We start from the raw sequence: 23047 nt of genomic DNA on the forward strand, positions 1-23047 counted from the left end.
ACTCTGTCAGTCTATACAGCTAATGTGTCATTGTGCCATTCCAATATATGGTAAGCTGACCAACTTTCCTGCCTCATGACTGCCCGATTTGTTGGCGTGTAGTACCAGACAGATTTCTCTCTCCCTAAACCACAGCCCTCATGAATTACTGGGGGAACTTAATACACGAACAAGTCATAATGCTCCAATAATTTTGTCTAATGACAGAACATTTTAAAATTCTCCTCTCCTGCTATTCAATTACTTAATAAGCCAAGATCAAATGTCCATACCTCTTCTTTAATTACCATGTAATTACCGCAGTAAATAAAATTTTAATATATTCAGACGTCCCATTTCTCTAAAATTTAATGATCAAATCACAGTAAGATTTCTGAAAACTTTAAAAAAAACCATAAAGGTTGTACTTTTAATCTTGGAGAAATTGTTACCTATATATAAGTACACTGAAAAAGTTTGAAATACACAAGGTGCCTCAGGTCAAATGGCCACATTTAACAGATGACCAGCGTATTACATCATTCATTTCAATGTGGTCTAACCCAGTAACGGTATGTAACCAGGCACTGAAAACAAATGGCCTGTATATAATTAGGTAAAGAGAGCTTATGACAAATTATAGGCTAGATTTAGGGGAAGGTGGCCTTTTGATGCACAGTAAATCGTCAGGTAATACCTCCTCTGCCCTGAAAAGTGGACTTCATCTGACCTAATGACCTTTCAAAAATTAAGCAAGTTATTTTCAGATTCCAATGATTTAAGATGAAATTTCTCGCACTTGATCAGTAAAAAATCTTATAACAATATCTTTCTGGGATCAACTGAAAATAATTTCTTTCTTAATGATAAAAAGTTGGCATGTAGCAAGGAAGAGGTTTTAGTACTGCATGCTTAAATTCAAAAATATTAAAGAAGTGCACCTTCATCCTATCTCTGTGGTGAACTAATCTTTCATACATCTTTAATACAATCAATGTATGCATCTTATTTAGATGTTAAGATTCATTTATGCGATGCACACATGTACCATGTCGCACCAGCCTATTGCATTATATCACTGTTATATATATCTATTGTACCAGGTAAACTAAGGCAAAAACCTATGATAACAAACTAATATCTTAATAGTTATATAGTATGTATAATGCGCTGATTATTTGAACAAAGATCAAGCTACAACCTGCTCTGCTGAATCAATGGCGCTTGATGTTGACAAACACGACGCCTTTAAAACAGAATCTGCCTTACTACGAGACACTAATTAGAAAATGAAGAGAGAGAAAATTTCCAAGCTCTCTTGATGGACACACAACGCTGTTTAAGTCACCAAGTTAATTGATTCTCTACACTAAGAAGTGTTTTACTGCCACTCAGAATTTAAGCCAGTACACACGGGTCACCAAGTGAAATATATGTGCAAATTTCGTATTCATATATATATAATACTAAATTTTATTTTCATATAAACTACTTTTTTACTCTCACATCAAATCCCTCAACTCTCACACCACTTTTAGATGAATGCAGTTAGTGACAGATAAGAACACCTTAAATGTTGCAAAGATACTGACAAAATTTTTTATCCACATATTCCAGAATTTTATCCCCTCCCCCAAAAATACCTGTTCTAAAAGATGGTCCCTGGACTGTATACATAACTTACCTGCTATCTCAATATGAATTACGATATCCAGATTTTACATTTACGGTATGCTCTACTCTTTGTCTGACTCACAAGAAAATCTAAAAGTGCAATCCCTTTTCAATAAACTATGCACTTTAACAAACACTCATGAATTCCACATCCGACCCATAATCAGGTGTGCAGTTTAATTAAAAAAAAAAAACAAGGAAAAAAAAGGAAACAATTTGCAGCTTTCCCCATCTCTAGAAGAAAAGTTCGGAAGTTAGTCATCAGTGAAACATCCGACAAAACAATCACCTATGACAGAGAGCATTTTCTCTGTGGCCTCCCAGCTGGGTAGATGCAGGTGATAAAGACCGGTTACTGACTAGACAGCAGGTAAGTCCAGAGTAATCTTAAAGGTGCTCATTTAGATATCTTTACACCTAGTCATCCGGGGATGGGTCATCTCCCCCCTTAAACTCTGGTCATGACCAAACCTTAATTGTCTTAATATCTGTCAGAGTAAAATTGGGAAACCAGATAAAGGTGTGTTGAATGTGAAACACAGTATGCCCTCATTGATAACAAGTTCCACTCCCACAGATCCACCACTGGAAATCATTTAATCCCTTTACATTACAGGGTAGATTGTCCTATGCAGTCACTCTCGATTTTATGGAATTCATTAACACACTTTGGAAAACAACCAACATTAGATGCTAATTTCTTCCCAGATGGCTTTCTTGTGTTAGGACATATTACGCGATGTTTCCAACATTTTCACTACAATTATTTTTTCATCTCCTCAATATGAAGAGTTCTAACGACATGTACAACGACCTGAGTAATGCAGTGGTTAGATCACCTAGCTGTCAAAGCAAGAGTCCTGGGTTCAAACTCCGATTGTTCTAAGTATCTTTCTCTTTCTACTATACAGTAACATCAACTTACTGTAGTAATACATTAAAGCTGCTTTTATATATCTACTTGCAACAACCAGGAACTATCAAAATATATGAACTCTGACACAGACATAGTAATTTACCCAAAGATTTTTTGTTGAAATGAGATAAAATGCAAAAACCGTCGCCAACGTATGTCTTTAAAATGCAACATGTACTTCTTAAATCTTTCCTGTTGTAGAAACTGGGGCACACAGAACCCATATATCTCAAAGTTCAGTCCCTATTACATATACAGTTGAAAGAAAAAATCTCAAATCCACCACTTCTTTTCATCTTTGGACCCACCACCACATGTTGAGAACTTTTAACACCATAGTGAGAATATGAGTCTTTATGAAAAAAAAAATACACAATTCAAAATATTTCAGAGGCAGACAGGTGATAGCTTGGACACAGAAATCAGTAGTCATTAAAGTGACTATCTGTCAAAGATTTTAAAAAAATACATATATATAATAAATGGTTTTTTAATTACAATTCTTATAAATATTCTCCTATATGTGGGCTGTATTTACATACAGCTATTTATGTGGGAGTACCAAACACTTCTGAGTATGGAGACAGTTATTGAGATTTACTTCCCCATCGTTTCTCATGGAAATGACCACTTCAAAGGAAAGGTACGAAATACATCACTTCATAAATTAACTGTTCTAGGTGTATTAAACACACGTCACATGAAAAGCAGCCATGAAGTTTAGAGGTTTGCATGAGGATTCAAATAGACAAGGAAATTTTAAGAAGCAAAAATCACGAGAGACAGAGATAGAGAGAGAATTTGATTACCAATATGCCCAAAGGGAGCTAACTCTCTTAAAGTCTAGATTACAGGTACACGTGAATTCAAGCATTATATTATTAAATATCCTGACCTATAGGTATAATGTAACCAAAATCGTTAAACAGGTTTTGACGACCAGATTTCTCAATGAAGTTTCCTTAGAAAGTAAATATTGACTTTAGTGTGTATTGCTCTATGTAAATTTGCATACACACCCAGTTTGCACTTCTATTAAACAATGCAGGGGACAATTTACTAATGCACGTCACAATTATCCTGATAATTTTTTTTTTTTAACTGAATATGGGTTTTAAAGTTCATATTTTCCAAGGTCAAGTAAGTTCACGATTACATATGAATGTCCCTTTGCTTCTTTTGATTCATGATTTTTTGTTTTCTGAAGTAAATCAGCAGGTTTATATAATAACCATTACAAACGTCACTAAACCGCGACCGACACTGAGACAGAATTTATTTCATTCACACATCTTCAGCTGTTACTAATTCAAGATGGCAAAATTACAATCTCCTCATTTTTCATTTCTGATCGAAGCATTTCAAAATACAACAATTAATGTACTGTGGTTTCTTGACGAGTTTTTACTTGTGAATACATAATGATTTCAGTTCAGAAGGTCGAAGCCAAATCATGATGGATGTCAATTTTGCATCAATACAAGGAAAAGGAAATAACACTCGGGATCTGTGCACTCCTCAATACAATATACAGTAACGTTTTACTGGAGTAAGCTCCGGATTTAAACCATACAAAAAACTGTATACAGCTAATTTCTGCATCATTATAGCAAGCTGTTCCAAGCAATCAACAAGATGGGGAAAATAATACAACACTTTATAAAAACAAAACTAGAGATATGCCAATACAAGTTCTCTGAAGGAAAAGTAAATCATTTAAAAATTTTCATAATGTAACAAAATAATAAAAGCAAGAAAATGTACTGTTCCTTTATCAGGCCTGTTCATTTATTTATTTTAGACTATATTCTGTGTGACTTTCAATAAATCAATAGGTATAAAATATTTGTCCCCAATCTTTATAAGCACCTAAGACCCAGTGTATACACTATCCATCAGGGGAATATGTTTTCTTAAACCAAACTTTTTGATATCTGAGCTGAGATGAAAGATTCTCTAAGACCCTGCATACAATTCAAAAAGCTTTCCCCCTGTCATAGTGAATAACTTAACAAAACAGATGATCTAATATTACCCTCAAATTGCCTAATGTTATATTCTCTGTGGATCTAGACCACAAAATGAATTTAAGATCATTCATTGACAACAATGAAATAGTTTTACATATTGTAAGATTATCGGCCCAGTTCTTCCATGCTTCGTCATTAACAACAGCTCCTAATTACTGAAGTATGGAGCATGGCATGCCAATGACAGCAGATCTGTGTGTGGATCTTTAAGACATCTTGAACGCTTCATTGCAGAATAAGTAGTGAAGTGGAATCGCTCCCAAACATTTTGTTCAAATAGGAGGACCTTTTCATAGTTGCATGATGACAAATTTCATTCCAAGTAGATTCCCATTTGCATTATGCATGTGTATTGTTCTGTAATGCAGATAATTCAGCTCATAGTTTATGTCAAAAATAAAATCTTCCTGGTCAGTCGCGTGCTCTCAAAAGGCAAAAAAAAAAAAAAAAAAGAAGGAGAAATACCTTTTAATAGACAGTGTTTCATATGCTTAAAGTCACGAGATTTATGCAGCAAAAGTCGGCAATGTTTTAGTTTGATGTGCAATTATGATAGACTTGAAAATTAACCACGTTTCTTCATTATTAATATAAATCATAAAATACATAGATTTATTTCCATTAATCATAAAGGCTGTGTATTGAAGTTAAATTAAGCTACCCATAGTGACATAAGAGTGTATAGACTGCAAAGTCATGAACTTCCTTGATTAAGTTACTTTATTTCAATTAATTATATGCAAGTAAACGATCATTTGAAGAGCATTAGAGCAGCTATAAGCTGTGCACCAGCTAGCACCTCTTCTACGCTGATTCATGCTATGCACATATGAGGCAGTCCCAGGAGGACGAAACGGTGACTGATTTGCACCAATCCTTCAAAACTTTCGGAAGTTGCACATCCATCAGTAAGTATACTTTCAGAAATTCTCCCCTTCTCTCAAAAAACTAAACAAAAATAATGATATGGAAATCATGTATATAGAGAGAAGTTTGATACATATCTAAACAAGCTAAATGCATTCTGTTTTGAGGATTTGGAAAAATGGACTTATCCTACAGCAAATGTTCCTGAACTTTATATCTAATTTACTACTCACTGATAATACGTTTAACTTAATGCTACCCAATATCAGTTAATGAAAATTACATGTTTGAAGTATGCATCAGCCTACAGTAAAAAGATATTAGATTTCTAAGATGAAAACCACCTCATCAGGTCAGAAAAACTGTCACAGACAGCTGGATGGACAAACTGAAAAACAAACAGTAAAACCAATATAACTCATACAGCGTCACAGTAGGGGGATAAAAAGTGACCAAGGCAGAGACACACGAGGCAACTGTAAAGAAAATCACTGGAGTCTGTAGAGGAATGAGGATTAAGTCTTTTGTACACTGGTGTATTGGTTAGATTTGTATTTAGTAATATGATCACCATCCCATATTAACAGTCGAAAATGATGGTGATAAAATTCGATGGCTATCTTATAATGAGTAGTAGTAAACTATCAACAACAAAGGGTACAATACCCCTCCTTGGCCCACGTCTTTATTTTTCATGAATGAAAAAAAATACTTGTGTATCGGGTTTAAAGTTGTCAACCCGGTGGTGACTTTCATACTGTCTTGGCATATGCTGAAGCTAAGACCTACTTCAAAGTTCCCTGAATGGGCTTGCCAATCTTAGTGCAATTAGAGTGGGGATTTAAGAGAATTTTGAACTTTCAACTAATAATTGAAAGCTTATACTGTATTATCAGTCTAATTGCCTTGGTATTCATAAAAGAAATAATTATACTTAGAATCATAACAGCCTCTTACAAAATTAAGCATGTAATTGAAATCATTTTAAAACGTGGTACATTTTTGCTTTTTCCAATTTATAATGTATATTTAGTCCAGGTACTTCAAAGAAAAAAAAAAAGTTTATAAAACCAAGCTGTAATTGGGAGAAGCAACACTTTGAAATTGGTATTCAGGCACTCAATTAATATATAATATTACGATGTTAAAGTACAAATATGCAGTAATGATTGCACTCCTTAATATTCTTACATTCAAGAGTTTTTTTCAGAATACAAATCGGCATTCAAATAGTCATTATCACTGTTATAGTCAAGTTTATTTTGTATCACATTCTGATAAGGGATTTTGTAGGTTTAATTAATGCCTGAAGGCCGGGGCATGGACAATATATGAGCTGAACATTTTCAAATTTTATTTTTCCATTTTCAATGTTAACACTGCTTAACACAGGTATTTCTAATGGTTAGCGAAAATTTGAATGTCAGTTGTCGAGTTTCAAAAGAGATACAGAGCTCACCATTCTTTGTTATGTAAACAAGGCTTGTGCCACACTTTTCTTTACATAGTTAATTCTGAACACCATTAAATATTTCCTAGTGTTTGTCTGCACATGTCATTTTGTTTTAAACATGGATATATTCTATTATGCAATCTATGATCACAGCAGCCTATAGTGGTCAGATCATTCACTAAATCACAAACACGAGGTCCTGGATTCAGTCCCCAGCGGCCTCTTCGAACACAAGATGCTGAACAGGTGTAGCAAGACCATTCCTTTGCCAAACATCCACAGGTAGAAGTGGCAGTGAAACCTCCACTATACTGAGACCTTTTAGACTACTATGACCTTTAAGATGGGACTAATGACTATATTCTGTCACATGGAGGAATAACACATTATTTCACGAAGAGCTCTTGCAAATTTATCACATCATAATAAACTGCTTTGCCCTTTTCCACCTCGGTGTCCAAGCATACATCAAGGTAGGTGGGGCCCCCTCGATAGCAGAGCCTTGGAATTTTAAAATATGCAGACCTTGTACAATAAATTGTATACACATCTACCTCTGGAATTTTAAAATATTCAAGACCTGCATAGTATATGTGCAGATCCACTGGAACACTCCTAATATATATCACTCGTGTCAAATGTCAAGATCCGACTTACACTGAAAAATTCAAAATATATCAAATACGACAGTGTGTATGTCATTTCAGAAAACAGTTCTTTGTGTCCATAAACAAACAGCACATGGGGACTTTCATTATGTGTACAAAATGAACAGAGAAGTTCTCATAGGTATCATGTTTTAAGGCATCATTGAAAAAAAACTGATAGGTCTACAGGATCTCCTCCAACCAAATTGAAATGTAAAACAGCTAGGGTGTAAGAGTTTCTAGAGTTTTGTGTGTATCATTTAGACACCAATGCAAGTAGAAACTGGTGTCAAACTCTTCACAGAATGATGGAAAGGTGTAGCATACCACAACTACTTACAATAAAGTGCAGATATACAACACCACAACAAAAAATTCCACTGTCTCACTTTCTGATATGAAGATAGGTAAAAGCTGGACAAATGCCACATACCTCAAATTCTGTATCCTGACCCAGCAGCTCCTCTGGAACAAGACCAAATCCATACATATATACACTATAGTCCATCTGCTCCATGGCCATGCTCTTTTTGGCTCGGCCAGTCCTGGTGTCAGAGCTTTCATCATTACGCTTCGACTTCTTCTTAGTCGAAGACTTTCTCTTTGAATTTGGAGACTGCAGCGTTGCGATGCGAAAGGCTGCTTTGAGTTTGATCTTTTTGGAGCTAAATCTTGGTCCTACTGAGTTTGGCCGCTGGGCAGGGACAGGGTCTGGACATGAAGACTTGGATCGTAATTTTTTATCAAGGGAAATGGAGTCCAGTCTTTCCTCTGACCTAGACTTGGACAAGCACCTGACTATTTCGTGGTCCTCTCCATCGCCTGGCTCTGAGGACTGTCTCTGTCTTACCGGAGGCTGCGGAGCCATTCTCTTCTTTCCAAAGTTCAGCCTACGGGGTGAGTCAGAACAAGGGGACACATCATTCAGACTCTGTGTGTCCAAGGCAAATATCTTGTGTATACTATCCAAGAAATCAGTCGAGGATGATATAGACGTCGAATCACTGTCAAAACTCAGGTGAAAATCAGATTTGTTAGGGGGGTCGCTGCGGAGCGAGAGGGTGGGGCTCTCCAAGTCTGTAGACTGAAGGGCCCCCGTGGATATAAACTTTTTCATTCCACCAGCCCGCAGCATGGTGTTCATAAGAGGGGCTTCACAAGTCCCTTCTGATGCCATCATCCAAACACGTGTACATCACAATATCAGCCTTGCTGTCATATCACAAATGGTGCTATCTGAAATCCACTTGAAATTCCATGGGTAATATGACACACAGTTGTCAAAAGTGTCCCCCCTAAACAAAAATCAGTGCACTAATCCTCACAATACAAACACACCGTGACAAAATTTTAAAACATATATCCAACTCGATAAACATGGAAAACAAGGGATCTAGGAGGCCCTTATTATCTCTCCAAGTTTAGATTATAAACAAACAAAACAAGAACACACAGTTAACTTCTCTCTGCTGAGTATATAACACAGGTAGGTACCCTGAGCTGATACCAAAGACAGTTCACTTTGTCAGGCCAGGCTAATTATTTCCTTACCAAGACTTATTTGTCCACAAAAACAATTCTATTGTTCCATTTCACTACTGCCTCGGGCTCTTTATGTTTTTTCTTTTCTCTCTAACCATCAGGTGGTCAAGCAGCCTGCTTTTAAAAAAAAAAAACCAACCTTGTATTCACTGTGTGTAGATTTAAAGTACTGTTTTCTTTGATATCAAACCCAGGATAAGTCTCTTTCAGAACAATAGCAGGACTCTGATCGTCTTCTATTCCCCCAGCAAACAATGGACAACAAATCTGTTATCTATGTTTTATCACTTACTTAGGGTTAAAGAAAATGATTGTCTTTTCACTGTTACTTTGGACTGAGTTTCTACAGTCGGCCTTTGGAGGACTTCGGATGACCCGAGATAAAATCCAGTCAGATGTGTTCCCTCAGCAAACACATTAAATCTTCTCCTACAATTCCTCACAGACTCGTTTAAGAATGGTTGGTTTTATGAAGATGAGGCAAGGAGTCCTTTAAACATCTCTTGTGTTGTGGATATATTATTTCCTCCTGCGCTTCAGCAAACACTTAAGAGACTTCCCCCGATAGCATGGATACTCCGTGTTACATTACACAATACATACTTTACGTTTTTATGCAAATTATAATAGCCCAGTGAACAGTCAATAATATTTTTGTCCTGAAAGATGCGTGAGTGATAAAATACCTTTCCTCCGATTCAGTAATATAAGCTTAACCAGCAGCAACTGGTCTATTCATATGCTGGTGTTCGTGAACGTGACAGTTCCAGCAGGTTGCCGAATTCAATCTTGCACACAAACTTTGTGCTCTTCAGAAATTGAAAACAGTTCTACCCAAAAATGTAAATGCTCATTTATGCTAAATAGACATCAGTTTCTTTGTGGCCAACTGTCCGTAGACTCGGTGACAATAAAAGCACTGTCCCTTTATGGGTTGTTGATGAAGCCTTACAGAAAACATACATAAATATCTCCTCTAGTTAACGACATTTTCACTCGAATGGCCAAACCCCTAAAAAGACCTTCCCATTATTGTCTGCACGCGTGATTCGGTCATCCAGTCACATGAAAATGTTTGTTTAATGCACTCTCCCAAAATTCCACCATACAATCTTCTGGCACTCTGGACTTTAAATTCTGTTTATCTGTCCGATCCACTATTTTGAATCAATTTTCTGGTAGCCTGTGTCAAAGATCTCCAATTCTAAGTCATAAAGTCCAAAGATCGAAGGGGTCTCTTGGTCACTGGTAATTTCGAAAAGGGAGATTGCCGTTTGTTGGGGCTGTTGAAATTCTCACCTGATAAGCTTTCCTTTGGAATGGCCTATTGCCCAGTGTTCGGGTCATTTGAATTGTCCCTGTCAAAGCGGTTCCGTAATCCCTCTGTATTCAAAATCATTAATTGGCTTTATCAGGTGGAAAAGTTATTGAGAAAACACTTTCCTTTACAATCCTCCCACTATTAGGAATAGAGAATCAGAGTCAACATGCTTTTTCTGAAATTCCGAGCGAAGATTTTGAACTCCCACAACATACAGTCAAAGTTACAAAGAGATCCTTCTTTATTTTTTTTTTTTAAAACAACATGGCTGAAGGTAAGGTCCCTCTTCACATACAAAACCACACAATAATTCATAAAAAAAGAGAAGATTTGTGATGGATGAGTCGAATGTTTTACAAATATCTGTGCCTGGTTGCACCTTTATTAGGTCCTGTATGCTAATTCCTTACTCAGTGCCAGTATAATATCACATCTCGTAGGTATAGACCCAATTATTCTCCACGGTTTATCCAGCGATCAACACCAGCAATCCTTGTATCAGATATAATTCAGAAATCCCTCCCTTTTTCCAGTCTTTCTAGCTCAGAGCCAGAGGTTACACTCATCCAATACTGTATTCTTAGGCAATCATCCACTGGATGAATACACTAGAAACTGAATGGAAGTCGTTTTCAGCATGACTTCTCTGTGTTGGTCTTAAATGTCGAGACGTATACATTATTCCTAATTCGCCCATTTCTCGTTAAGCTTGACTGCAAGTTCATTATTTTCACCTAGTTATCTATCTATATATGTATACAAGCAACAATTAATATATCTGTGTCACAGATGTTTTTAACAAGTCTTCCCATCCTCATTAAGAATCAAAATGCATCCCATGTTTCACATTTCTAGAGAGCAAGTCAATACACAAATACACCTGCACAACCAGTTTCACAAATTTCCTCCAGACATCCTCAATTCCAAATTGTCAAGATAAGGTAAATTATTACAGAAATTATTTAAATAGGTATCCTGGTGCAATATCTATTTTATGATATTTTTTTGTCCATAAAATAGTGTTCTCCACTTAGGATCGCTTTTCTATAAATTTATGTGTTTAATTCTCCCTGTGTTCCGTAGAGAAATGTAATTTAGCCTGTCTCTAACACATCAATGAATACCTCAACTTCAAAAAAGTGATTTATTTTGTTTGCTATAAAACCAAAAGGAGACAAAATTGCTTATTGCATCCTATAAGCTAGATCAAAGAAGATTAAATCACATTAAATACACCCATGCACTTTACGATTTTTCAACATATAGTGTATATTCCTTAGTAGCACATGTATATACACCACACTGCAGCAACAACAACAACAACAAAAAGAAAAAGAAAAAACGAGTATTTTGCAAAATTTCGAAGGAGGAGATTACATTTTTGACATCTTATAAATAGACATGTTTTGATTAAAGTCTTCTGTACTGAGAATGGTGTATGTTTACTGGGGCCTGTGGGGATCTTGTATATTAAAACTTTGTTCTTTGGTGACCGTACACCCAAGCTCCAGAAAGGGTGGGGTGGAGTGCAATGCCATGTTGAGATAAAATACAACTGTGGGGTGGAGTGGGGGTGTTAACATACAGAAAAGCTAACCTACCTCTTAATATACATGATGTATTATATAACCGTCTGAGTGTTATATAACTGTATATTAACCAATATGCTGTATTGTATTAGGAATAAGGAATTTAAAAAAAGGCTGCCTGCTTCATTATCTAACTTCTTTAATACCTGCCATATTGAATTCCAAAACCTATCACTGCACAATGCATTCCCTATTTGGACCAGATAAGGGCCACTATTTTTTTTTTGTCTGTATGATTTAGGGACTTCATTATAGGAGAAAACGAACTTGTGAATTGGTTACTTAGAGTCCCAGTGATGAGAACCCGAGATAAAGAATGAAATGGGTGGCTATCAGTTGTAAAAAGATTAAATATCCCCAACGCTAATCATCAAGACTACATTTTCTGTCCATGATTTAAATTGGAAGTTTTTCTTTTAAACTGAAAAACTGATTTGATCTGAGTAAAGAGTGATCAAGAGTTAACAAGAGATTGTGTACAAAAAACTACCGGAGACTTAAGGCTAGTTCAAGTCAAAATATTAGTTTTGAAAAGTAGACTTCGGTCTGAATCCCAATCCACACCACACTTGTATTTATGTCATAAAGTAATCCAAATTCATAATTCAGAAATTCCAATTACAATATTTGGAGGTCATATCGTTGAAGAATAACAGTTTAAATATTACTCTGTAGATAGCTGTGAAAATAGACTTGTGGGGTCCCCCCCTCTCCTTTCTTTGTGTTACATCAGTCTTGATTTTTCTTGGTAATTAAGTTACAGATACTGCAGCCCGGGTACAAATAAAAACCCCTTTCTTGACTTTTTTTTTCTATTTTAGATGCCAAAATGCACAGCATATTTCAAATTAATTGGTGATATTCTAATTGTGTGGAAGACCTGCCTTCCCTCAATGAACTGAAATAATCGCTGCATTATAATTTCTCGTTGCTTGCATTCCTAAGGTAAATCTATCAAGACCTGGCTTATGTGAGCAAGGTGTGACAAGTCACCCGGTGCCACAAAAACAACCACCCATTTACCTGTCTAAATGCATGCTCAAACAAAATTTAAGTGCAGTGAAAGCCATTTCTTCAAGTCTTAATTGACTTGTGAATTCCATTTTTTCCCTGTGTAAGTGGTTCAAAAAGATCTGATGTATGATGTAATATCTTTCTATTTGGTATTACTTAGTGCTATAGTCAGTGAATGAAAGCTTTAATCGCAATTAGTGTCAATCAGAGACAAAAAATGTCACAGGAATCTAATTAATCTCTAAAGTTTATTCTACCTTTTATCCATCTTTACAGTTTATGTATTTCTCATCATATTATTTAAAGGCTTAGACCTGTATGTATGTTACTGTGTATATGTAAAAATAACAATATCAGGGGATATTAGGGTGTGGAAGGGAGACAATTTGAGGGGATATTGGAGTGTTCAAGGGAGACAATTTAAGGGAATATTGAAATGTGGAAGGGAGATAATTTGAGGGGATATTGATGAGTGGAAGAGAGACAATTTGAGGGGATATTGGAGTGTTCAAGGGAGACAATTTAAGGGAATATTGAAATGTGGAAGGGAGACAATTTGAGGGGATATTGATGAGTGGAAGAGAGACAATTTGAGGGGATATTGGAGTGTTCAAGGGAGACAATTTAAGGGAATATTGAAATGTGGAAGGGAGATAATTTGAGAGGATATTGATGTGTGGAAGGTAGACAATTTGAGGGGATATTGGAGTGTTCAAGGGAGACAATTTGAGGGAATATTGAAATGTGGAAGGGAGACAATTTGAGGGGATATTGGGGTGTGGAAGGGAGATAATTTGAGAGGATATTGGGCTGTGGAAGGGAGATAACTTGTAAACAGTGGAGTAAATACCACTACTGTAAAAAATGAAACTGTCTTCACATCATGAAAGGGAGACAACTCTGGAAATGAGAGATTATATATTTTTATGACAGTGTGAACTTTTTTGATTATAAAAGACCTCATGCCAGAAAAACTATGTTTTTATAGACCCTCCAGATCAATAGCAATTGAGGATACCTGTGTATTGATGGATAATGCTTGTAATCTCCCCCACACCTTCATAAGACAAATGCCATCAATCCGATAATACTTAAAGTTGAACTAAAGGATCTCCATTTCAAACTTGTTTGTTTATAGTTAGTTTAAAAACCTGCTGTGTTTATACAAAGTGTTCCAAAACATCAAAAGATCCTTAAAATGTGAAGTAGAGTTTTATCAAATTGTCATCCGTAAGATGACATTGAACAAAACAAAGCTCTTCAAAACACAAGGCATGACACAATCTCTGTGGATGGAGCTCTCATTTCTTCACCATTTCATCCACAATCTGTCACACCGATTTACATTTATTTTAATGGACCTGCAATTTAAGATTAAAAGTCATGGTCATACATATTTTAAACGAGACAATCCCACACCGACAGCAGACAACGCCCAATGTTTTAATGGCCATGCAAAGTCACAGCAAAAGATATATATATGGAGTGCATGCTAGAAAACGAATGTGATAATTCTGTTTGATTTTCTTATAATTATTCCTGCACGGAGAGTACCATTAGCACATCATTCTGAACCAGGTTTGGCAGCAGAAGTCACGATGTGAGCAAACTCTACCAAACTGATAGTAAATGGAAGTTCCATGTAAAACAATAGACCATAAACAACACTACTGACTTAGGAGTCAACAACCTCCTCGATTATGGTGTCTAATTTACGAAAAACTCTGATGACAGTATTCACCTTTTCGTACTTTTAAAAAAAAAGAGAGAGAGAGAGAGAGATTCAAGATTGACTGAAGATGACTCTGCAAACAGCAGATGATGGTAACTCAATTACTGGGCACGTCCAAAATGAATTTGGTGGAAATATATTGATTCCTGCCTCCTTTAGATGGAGGCGGATTCCAAAATCCTTCACATTTACATAAATGTGAATATGTAAATGTGAATTACTTGGTTGAACCTTTTCCTCTTCTTGTCCATACATGCAATAATTTTAAAATTTCTTGCAAATTCCATAAATTGAACATGTGCATGCATCTCCGCCTGCAATATCTGCATGTTATTTAAACTGTTCAAGCTCACCGGAAAGCATACATCATAAGCTTCTCTTGTGTAATGGCAAGTCTATATTCACCACTTCCCAGTCATGGTCAATATCGGGGGCATTGTATGCAACATTTCATGCAAACACCATTGAGAGGTCAAAGACATATGTTCTTAAAGCCGTACAGAGAGAGGACAATCGGCCTCAGCGAATAACAAAATGCCACTGCTTTGCACACTGGGTAGAGACCCCGCAGTGCCGTCTGAAACTCTTCGCATGAATTGGCCATTCGAAGGCCGAATTAGGCAGGAATAAATGGCAGCGGCTGGCTCTGACACGACTGAATATTTGTTATATTTATATATCCCCATTCTGACAGGTACTCTTCTGTAATTAATCATAAGTTGTTTGTGAAACTAAGGCCAAGGTTATTATTATTAGAAAATTCTCTTTCTCTTTAAAAAAAACATTTTTGAGAGTATGACCCCCATACACAGCTTAAAATCTCTCTTTTCTTCTTGTGACACATACCATAAAACTTATAAAACTTGTCAATTTAAAAATATTTCTGGAATTATAGAAGTGTTCAATTTTTCTGGTTTCACCAGAAAACAACAACAAAAATGATAATGCAGCAACTAAACAGTCAAACAGATTCAAAATCTGAAACTTCAAAAATTTTATTCCCTAAAGAAGCTGTTAGCAGCAGTTTTAAAATTCTAAGAATTCTTTTCCAAAGAAATAATGGCTGGTTCCTCTAATTTCTTTCTTTTGAAGCCCATTAGATTATTCTGGCCATTGCAAGCTCCTAATACTTAAAGACACACCTTAAAATCTTTACAGCTGCATATCAACAACCAACATATGTTTATACATATAAGCATTTCATGTTTAAATGTAGTGAATACCAATCTAGTCTAATATTGCTCCATTTTTCTCCTTTCTAATTCATAAAATTTTCACAAACCCCTAATTTAAATGCCCGCATATGAGTGATATAAAAGTATTAAAAGGTCAAATTTCTGTCTCTAATTTGGCCCATAAAAACAGCATCAAAATACTGCAACAACTGCCAAACGATCTGTAATTTTTAATACCTGGACTTCAAATTTTACAACTGCAGATCAAATACATGAAAAAGTGAATTTGTTAGTAGAATACCCAGGGAGTTTGTTTAATTTGAAATCACAGCTGGAAATCCAGCACATCAGCAGTTTCAGTACGTGGTGTCCCCTAGTAACTTTCGACTGCTGCCGAGATCCGCTGACATGGAGGTGTGCAATGTCAAAAAGAACTTTAAAATATTAGCAAGGCATCCAAGCTTAACCATATCTGCATAGAAAGGTAGAACATACATATTTATGGTCGTTCCTTATCCCTCCACTCATTTTCATAATTATTCAATCTAATGCTTCATGTACAAGAAACCTTACAGAAAGCGGTGATTTTTAATGACATACTCGTTTCTATTTTTCAATTCTTAATAGTTTTGTTAGTTCCATTAATACAAAGAAGTTTTCACGAGTTTAATCCATTTGGGGGTAGGTGGGGTGTGTGTGTGTGTTAAATTGGGACATTGACAATCACCCAGGGAACTTCTATATACAGTAGCTATCGTAACTTGATAAACTGAGATGTTTGAATCCATGCATTTATGTGACCCATATTCTGTGGAATGTCTCTCCTAATGAAAATCTATACTGGTCTGTCCATTTACAACTTTCAATCAAATACTCCCTGTGGCCATTGATGCCATTTCTTAACATAGGTATAGTTCACGGCCATGATAAGAAGATCAGCTACCCGCAAAAGAATGTGGAAGAGCATGACTGAAGCCAGAAAGAGACAGGCACCAATGAGGACGCAGTAAGAAATAATCAGCACCCTCAGGCCACGCACGTCAGAGGCCGACCCAGAATAAACAAACAACTGAAATTCATCCCATCCCAGGCATCTCTGCTCATGTCGTACAGGTAGAAGCCGTTGTCACTGTCTTTTTGTTGTTCCGAGTCCCCAGCGAGATTCCGGGATCGCCCTCGTAAGTTAATCTGAGGGTCTCCCTTGTTTGTATAAGATAGGTGACTGACGCATGGACCAAAAAATTTAGCCGGGGCCCTCCGGGAGATGTGAATTTCAAGTAAACATAACACTTGCCGTGTAACACAGCTCAGGTTTTTTTTTATCATTAGAAGATTTCAAGGAATTCCAAAAAGTAATGTCGTATCCATAACTGCTCCCAATAACCATCCCTACCCCTATAAAAAGTCCACTACCGCTATTTTCAGTCTGAAAAGAGCAGAGATTGGCAGCCTCTGATTTCTCTACATTGACTAAATATGTTCAGATGTATACTTGTTTTATAACAAATTACATAAGTTAAAATGAAGGCTAAATCATAAACTTGAATCTGGGTAATTTTCTATACCTAGAAAACAGCCATTCATTTAATCACTATCAGTAAAATCGATATCCATCTCTTATATGAATTTTTATTATCATTGCCTAAATATATACATGGTCAGTTTTCAACATCTTGAGGTTACATAACAATATATTTTTTACATATAATTTTTATCACCATTGCATATAGTGTATACATTGTTAGTTTTCATGATGTGGGTATAAAACAATATAGCCACAAAATGTTTTTTATGACATATCTGACCTTGACCTATGAACTTCACTCTGACCTGGAATCAAGTTATGACCTTGACATTATATTTCACCCAATGTGAAGCCTATGTTTTCTGCAGTGTATCTAGATTGTGTTTGGATCCAGATAGACTGGCCTAAAACAATATCATACCCCCAACATTCGTCCTGGACAGAAAACCTACAATATAAAGCCCTATCTTTTTCAATTCAGTGTCACCAAGACTGCTTACTAGAGCGCTTTTTACAGTGAATATGGTACATCAACTGCTATCGGAAAGGAAGGTTGAAAACTTGCAATCCTTCACCTGAAACCTTGATGTAGATAAAGTCCAGAGGAGAAGTCATGACCAAAACCCGGAACAAAGTTCCACAGGGGGTAATCTTAACCATGCAGTCAAGTTTTCTTTGATTCCACTGAAAAGTCTCAATGTCCAGCAAACCATCAAACGGAAGGGGGGGGGGGGGGGGGGGGGGGCTCAATTCTCACAGAATTTGGTCACCATGCCCCAATTTTGGTCTGACAATTACAACTGACCATATCTTTGTACTTTATATCATTTACATGATGATCTATCCATCGAAAGAATTCTGACATTCGAATCCTCATGAAAAAGTTTTCTTAATTGAGCATTTTTTGTAACTTTTCTCTTACAAACACTGAATTGTTGTTCTGTGAAAGATTGGATATTGAAATCATGAACTCCTGACCATGTTTCTTCTCTTTCTCCTCTGTTTCTGGGAATAACAGCAAACAGAAAATCAACTCGTGCACGTACACTTTAACATATTTGGGAGGTTCCCGACTATATTAAGCTAGATTTCCAGAATATTTCTTTTTCAGAAAACAAACAAAACACACCTAGCCATGTACCTCATCAATCAGTAAAGTACACAATTAATTAGACTCATTCACCAACATGACTGGCAAAAGTTTCATTCATAATCTGAACGAATTCCGATTTCTGAGGACACTGTCAAAAAGTTTTTCATAAATACGACGAATAACAGTATCACATTGTAGACTGACTGGCCTTAAATAAACAAGATATTCATAGTATATCTATAACAGGAACAAGAAATCTTAATCACTGTGGCATTTTGCTTAGTCATAAACAGATAATGAAACTCTAAGAATTATTTGGAAGACTATTCTACTCAGCTTTGAAGGTTTCTTATTTTACTACTCCCCTTCTCTACCCTCTCTTCACTGAACAACTCCATCTTAAAATGAAAAATGCAAATTTTATCCCATTTTAGCAGAAATTTGAGCTGTTGCTGAACTTGATATTTTGTGCAGCTCATAACCTAATGAACTTAAGAAATATCTGAACCTGTCCTAGGCTGGTAAGGTGCACATGGCAATTCATTCTGAAAGTTTAAAGAATTCAAAGGGGGGGGGGGGGTGTAAATCTGGTCAACATAAGACTGATTGAACATTTCTGTTTAGTCTTCAAAATAAGACTGTCTCTGCAGTGACCATAAATTATGGAAAAACACAAGTCAAAATTTCAACTAGAAGGAAATGCATAATATTTAGATATTTTTCGACAGTACAGTTCAGGGGAGTCTCCCCCCCTAAAATATGATCCAAAACGTCAATAAATCATTCATGTGTAACTTATCAAGTAGACAATGTACTAAATGTAATTTTTGGCTTATTCTATCCCCAGTCCGTGGTTCCCGAGAAAGGACAACATGATGATGATAAATTTCTTAAATCAATTCATCCCCTAAAATATATGAAGAAGGTTCCCGTTCAGGAATTGTAGAGGTAGAGTTTACGTATCACACTGAATGGCCTCTAATCTCTACACGCCATTTTCTACAATATTAAAGGTATAATATTGATATTAATAACCGACACCAGGCATTGCCTGTCAGAGAAAGTGTTGTTCAACCTTTGTCCTCAGCTTATCTGATGCCGAAAAAGGTCCCCGTGTCAAATTTAGAATAAACCTTTGCCAGATATTTCAATCAGATATCATTACGTCCTCAAGAAATATGTATAATGTACCATCTGAAATACACAAATCCGCAATATCTCTACGTCATTTCAATAACGTGAATGAAAACACAGCTAGATGTCATGCAAGATTGACATATAAGAAACATGCAGCTTACCACACAGGACTGAGATCGGAAGATCCGCTTTCGTACTTTCTGACCCTCTCTGGAAATCATTTTCAACAATGACCATGAAAGTTTTAATTTCAACAAAAACTGAAATCCACTAATCCCAAAAATAACATCCAGAGAACTGTTAAACAATGTCAAAGTACAGAATTGGTTGAAAATTGAGCTCCAACTGCTCAGAGAAACGTCGATCTGGAAACGGTATACTACTAGAGTTATGAAATGATCAGCATAAAACGCGAACATGCAAAGCTAAAAATTAAAAACTGCCGTCAAAATTGTCAAAAATAATATCATGTGCAGGTATCAATCATTGTGCTAGGTTTGTTGTTTGAACTTACTCTTTAGTTATTCACAATATACTGTAGTTTTGAATTAAATTACCATCTGTTAATGAGTTCCGTCATGTCCCTGTGGTTAACAACTCACTGTCCAAGAGCCATTAAGTTTTTGTAGAATACATAGACTTGGTTAAAGACAGTGGAGCCCTATTCTCCAGTAATGAAAAACCTGCATAAACCCTGAATGTGTTTACTCTCTGATACAATCTATAGGATACAATGGCTATCATGCCTTTCCTAAAGGTGTTAGACCATGTTATGTAATTCTAAGGAAAAGTTTGAAATTCTGTTTTAAATTCAAGTTCAAGAAGCATTATGAAGATTATGAAATAGTCTAGACAACTATACACAATGAGCGCTTTATTATCTATTGTTAAATCGAAAACAGTCACAGAGTGCTTAACATGTCAAGGGAAATAACTCCAACACAAACACTTTCTGTCCATCTCTCAAGGCAAACTTTTTATTTTTCAGTTTCATTTAGAATGTAAATTGAGACATTTTAAGTATTAAAGCTGACAAAATAGATGTATCGGACAAAACAATGAATACCCATAGACCACACAGACTCTGTTATAATAAACAACATACAACAGATGGTCCGACATTGCCTGCAAATAGCTACACCTGAGAAACTCCAGGTCGTAGAAGTGAAAGGCACACATTCCTTCACTTAATCAAAATTAAATGAATTTTTCACATTGGTGGTTAAAAAGTTCACAAAGAAATTAAAACGTAAAATGATCACAAAGAGGGGAAGAGACAGAAGTGAAGGAGAAGTGCGTTTCACAATTCCAATAAGATCGTTCATGTCTTTATAATAGAGACATCTCCCATATTTACCACAGATTATCAAACGCTTGTCATAAAATATTATCTTTTCATTTGCTTTCAATCAAGCATTAAAAGAATTCCCGGATATGCCAGGTCGTGCCTTGTAAGCACTGATCGGATGGTGCCCTCAGTCCAGCCTGTGCGCTTTTAATCTTTCTGATAACACCTACACAGCCTGCATTAGAATCATCACAAGCTAGCAACTGTAACTAACACATTATGACACACAGCAAATCCACAAACAACTACTGGAAAACTGCTACAAGCTGTAAATTATGTAGCTATTAACAAACAGCGAACTACATAGCTCATTACACAAGCTGTAAATTACAAATAGAAAAACATACAGCTCGTTACTTAAGCTGTAAATTACGTAGCTCATTAGATAAGCTGTAAATCATGTACCTCTGAAAAAACAGCAAATTATATAGCTCATTACATAAAATGTAAATTACAAAGCTCAATCATTACAAACAGTAAATTTTACGGTGCAGAGTGTTCATCTACATTTCTCTTGAAACTATTGATGACCTGATTGGGTAAATAAATTACTATTCTGGTCAGTTATAATAAAACTGACTATTTGTTTACACACAGCCGATAACAGCACACTATACAGACAGACAGACAGACGATCATTAAATATATTGTTCTGTTCAGTTATTATAAAACTGACTATCTGTTTACACACGGTCAGTAGCAGCACACTATACAGACAGACAGACAGACGATCATTTCCAGAGGAGTGAGTACAGTTTGTGATGTCAGACTTACCGGTAAGTGGAGGAGCGTGTCTAGGCTGTATGTGGAGGAGTGAGTACAGTTTGTGATGTCAGACTTACCGGTAAGTGGAGGAGCGTGTCTAGGCTGTATGTGGAGGAGTGAGTACAGTTTGTGATGTCAGACTTACCGGTAAGTGGAAGAGCGTGTCTAGGCTGTATGTGGAGGAGTGAGTACAGTTTGTGATGTCAGACTTACCGGTAAGTGGAGAAGCGTGTCTAGGCTGTATGTGGAAGAGCCTCGTCTCAGGTTGCAGAACTCCACAAACGAATCGTCCGATGTGTATTTCTCGTCTAACAACCTACAACACAAGTAATCATATCACACATTTATCTAAGAATGCTTTAGATGTCCCTTAGTATGAACCTTGACAGTATACAGGTGAGAGAAAGCGTCAAAGAAGCAAAAGTCTACAAATACTACCAGGCCCTTAAAACATTTCATTTTTCACAACCTACAAAGTACATCTATCATGAATTTATCACCACAATGCAAAGTATCCTCTTACATAATAAAATCCTTCACATGGCATGATGCTAAACAATGAATTCTAATAGTATATCATATATCTATAGGTAGTTTTTACTGTGACCTTGTGTACATGTATCTTCCTCTCTATATGTCTGGCATCTCTGCATTAAACTTGTATAGAGCTGTATAGGTAATTCTGTATGTGATACCATGTTCTGTGTGCTGTGACCTTGACTTATGACATTTGAACCCAGAAATCAATAGACATCTTACACCTCTTTTCCACCAGCAACCTCTGTATAATCATGATACCAAAGTCAGGAATGTTGTTAGTTATAATTTATCTGTTGTATTATCAGTTGTGTGTTATTAATTAGTTATAATTAATTTATACGGTAACTTAGTTGTGTGTTATTAATTAGTTATAATTAATTTATAAATTAGTTGTGTGTCTTTGATCTTTTGTCTTCTACAAATGAAACTTTAGCATTGCGCTGGTGTACTCTGTGCCACTTTGTTCCGAGAGGACAATGAAGTACACACATTGCTGTATATCAGAGTATGCAATATATCCCCACCCTAGAAAGATTGTTTAAATTCTTTAACATACCTTGTAAATATCTTAATTACCAAAACAAGTGATAATTCTGACACGATGGAATGCTCGATAAATTCATTACAATAAGATTTCCAATAAAAATAATCTGTTACCACCCAAATTCATTAGCATCTAAAGGTGACTCTTGCATCTGGG

The 23047-nt window shown here is 36.1% G+C and overlaps 1 protein-coding gene and 1 long non-coding RNA gene across 10 annotated transcripts in view; one reads left to right on the top strand and one right to left on the bottom strand.

Annotated features, from left to right (window-relative positions):
• Nucleotides 1-23047, bottom strand: part of LOC125673484 (uncharacterized) — a 116239-nt gene that overhangs the window by 44687 nt on the left and 48505 nt on the right. For 6 of the 9 annotated variants that reach the window (XM_056160349.1, XM_056160350.1, XM_056160348.1 and 3 more), the window contains one exon: nucleotides 22021-22123. In XM_056160349.1, the coding sequence (XP_056016324.1) occupies nucleotides 22021-22123 (103 nt within the window). Of the gene's footprint in view, nucleotides 1-7999; nucleotides 12804-20251; nucleotides 20270-22020; nucleotides 22124-23047 lie in introns of those variants that run through there. The other 3 variants (XM_056160351.1, XM_056160358.1, XM_056160352.1) reach the window with 3 other exon arrangements.
• LOC130053317 (uncharacterized) lies at nucleotides 1829-9629 on the top strand. Its single transcript, XR_008801860.1, has 3 exons — nucleotides 1829-2023; nucleotides 3114-3212; nucleotides 4001-9629. It is a non-coding gene; the product is annotated as an uncharacterized LOC130053317 (long non-coding RNA).

This window comes from Ostrea edulis, chromosome 3 (genome assembly GCF_947568905.1).
Source record: "Ostrea edulis chromosome 3, xbOstEdul1.1, whole genome shotgun sequence".
Classification (NCBI taxonomy): domain Eukaryota; kingdom Metazoa; phylum Mollusca; class Bivalvia; order Ostreida; family Ostreidae; genus Ostrea; species Ostrea edulis.